The 1,738-nt window shown below is 38.3% G+C and overlaps 1 protein-coding gene across 1 annotated transcript; it reads right to left on the bottom strand.

Annotated features, from left to right (window-relative positions):
- Window positions 1-160: 160 nt before the first annotated feature.
- Window positions 161-1,333, bottom strand: LOC107705171 (gamma-crystallin M1-like). Its single transcript, XM_016508347.1, has 3 exons — window positions 1,289-1,333; window positions 617-868; window positions 161-472 (listed from the first exon to the last, which is right to left on the bottom strand). Exons 1-3 carry the CDS (start codon window positions 1,295-1,297, stop codon window positions 197-199), a joined length of 537 nt encoding a protein of 178 aa, XP_016363833.1. The 5' UTR covers window positions 1,298-1,333; the 3' UTR covers window positions 161-196.
- Window positions 1,334-1,738: the final 405 nt, after the last annotated feature.

Here is a 1,738-nt window from a genome sequence, read left to right as displayed (position 1 = left end):
CTTTCTTTTATAAAGAATATCTCTTTGGATTTGAGACTTTAGTCTTTGCAACTTTACAGATCTTCTTTATGCACCAAGAGCTTGTAACACTCCAAAGAGAAAGGAAAAATTGAAATCGCATCAAATGACCCCTTTAAACAAAAATGAATTACACAACACAAAAAAACCTCTTTATTTCCTTCTGTATTGTAGCAGTTTAACACATATCAGTGATACGCCTCATGCTCATGAATCTCATGTTGCTGTATCCCATATCTCTGAAGCTCTTGTACTCTCCAGGTCTGAAGTAGACCATCCTGCCTCTGTAGTGGGCCTGCTCAAACATGAGCCAGTGACCGTCCATCACATGGCAGGACTGGCAGTCAGACATACGGAAACGTTCCATGATGTTGTCACAGTCATCCATTAGCTCATACATCTGTCCTCCAAAGTTGTCCCTCTCATAGATCCTCATTCTGTAGGATCCCCTGTACTGTAAAACAAAGAGAGATTCATTAGAATGTCTTCATTATTTAGCTGTTTCCCAGCAATGCATACATAGTATAGTATAATATAATAAAAAAGTGAAGAGCATTATTAAATCAACACAACACTGTAAACAAAGTGAGACCCGTACTGAAGGAATCATGCGGCAGGATCTGATTGTGTCGAACATCATGCCCATGCTCATCATGCACTGCATGTCATGGTACTCGCCCCTCCTCAGAAAGAACTGGTTCCCCATGAAGCTGTTGCGCTCATAGACCATGAAACAACCGCTGTCCACCCTGATGGAACCAACGCGGCTCAGGTACGAGGAGATATCAGAGCAGTCGCTCATGCAATCATAGCTGCGCCCCTGGAAGTTCCTGTCCTCGTAGAAGATGATCTGTTGATGGGTTGAAAAATTCAGCTGATTTTTAAATAAATTACTTGCCTTTTAGATCTGAATCGCATAATTTTTTATTAGCCATTAAAAGAGTTAAAGGGATAGTAGATTGCAAGCAGTTTATGGTAGCCATTGACTTCCATAGTGTGGGGAAAAATACTATGGAAGTCAATGGCTACCGTCAACTGTTTGGCTACCAACATTCTTCAAAATACCTTATTGTGTTCAACAGAAGACACTTGTACAAGTTTGGAACAACTTGAGGGTTAGTAAATGATGACAGATTTTCATTTTTGGGTGAACTATCCCTTTAAGCAAATACAAACTGGATGCAATATGAACCTAAAGCTTTCTATCAAATATTAAGCACTTATTTCAAACTTATTTATATTATATCATACTTATTTCAAACACTATTACCTTGCCCATGGTGGTAGTGTGTTGTTTATCTCACTGCTTCGATGGCCTTTGGTGGTGGTTTTTATACAAAAACCAGTGACCCACATTTTGTTGTTATTCAAATGCCAAAAGCTGATGATCAAGCAATATGACTTCTGCTGAAGTGGTCTAGTAAACTGAAACAATAGTTTTTAACCATACATCTCTGGCAGCTTTTAGTGCATTGTCTTTTACAGTATAGGCAAAACTTTAGCAGAGCGAATGTTCTTTCAAAATCACAGGTGACGTAATGACCGTATTCACATGACAGAGATAAAATGTGGCAGATAGTTTTTCTCTTATTACTGTAGACCAAATCATGTTGAAATACATGCATGTTTATGAGGTAAAAATAATAGAATTCAGCTAACCTTGGCAGTTATAAATGTAGTTTTATACTCTGATAAAGCTAATAAGAGTTTGGGTGTCAGG

The sequence above is a fragment of the Sinocyclocheilus rhinocerous genome, unplaced genomic scaffold (genome assembly GCF_001515625.1).
Source record: "Sinocyclocheilus rhinocerous isolate Xijiao unplaced genomic scaffold, SAMN03320098_v1.1 scaffold4189, whole genome shotgun sequence".
In the NCBI taxonomy this organism is placed as follows: Eukaryota; Metazoa; Chordata; class Actinopteri; order Cypriniformes; family Cyprinidae; genus Sinocyclocheilus; species Sinocyclocheilus rhinocerous.
Note: the sequence above shows the minus strand (reverse complement) of the source record. Positions and strands in the feature narration are given on the sequence as shown.

Bases quoted from the DNA above. Each gene is read 5' to 3' on its own strand.
- LOC107705171 (XM_016508347.1), bottom strand. The intron at 473-616 runs GTACGGGTCTCA...TTTGTTTTACAG, and splicing joins CCTGCCGCATGATTCCTTCA to TACAGGGGATCCTACAGAAT.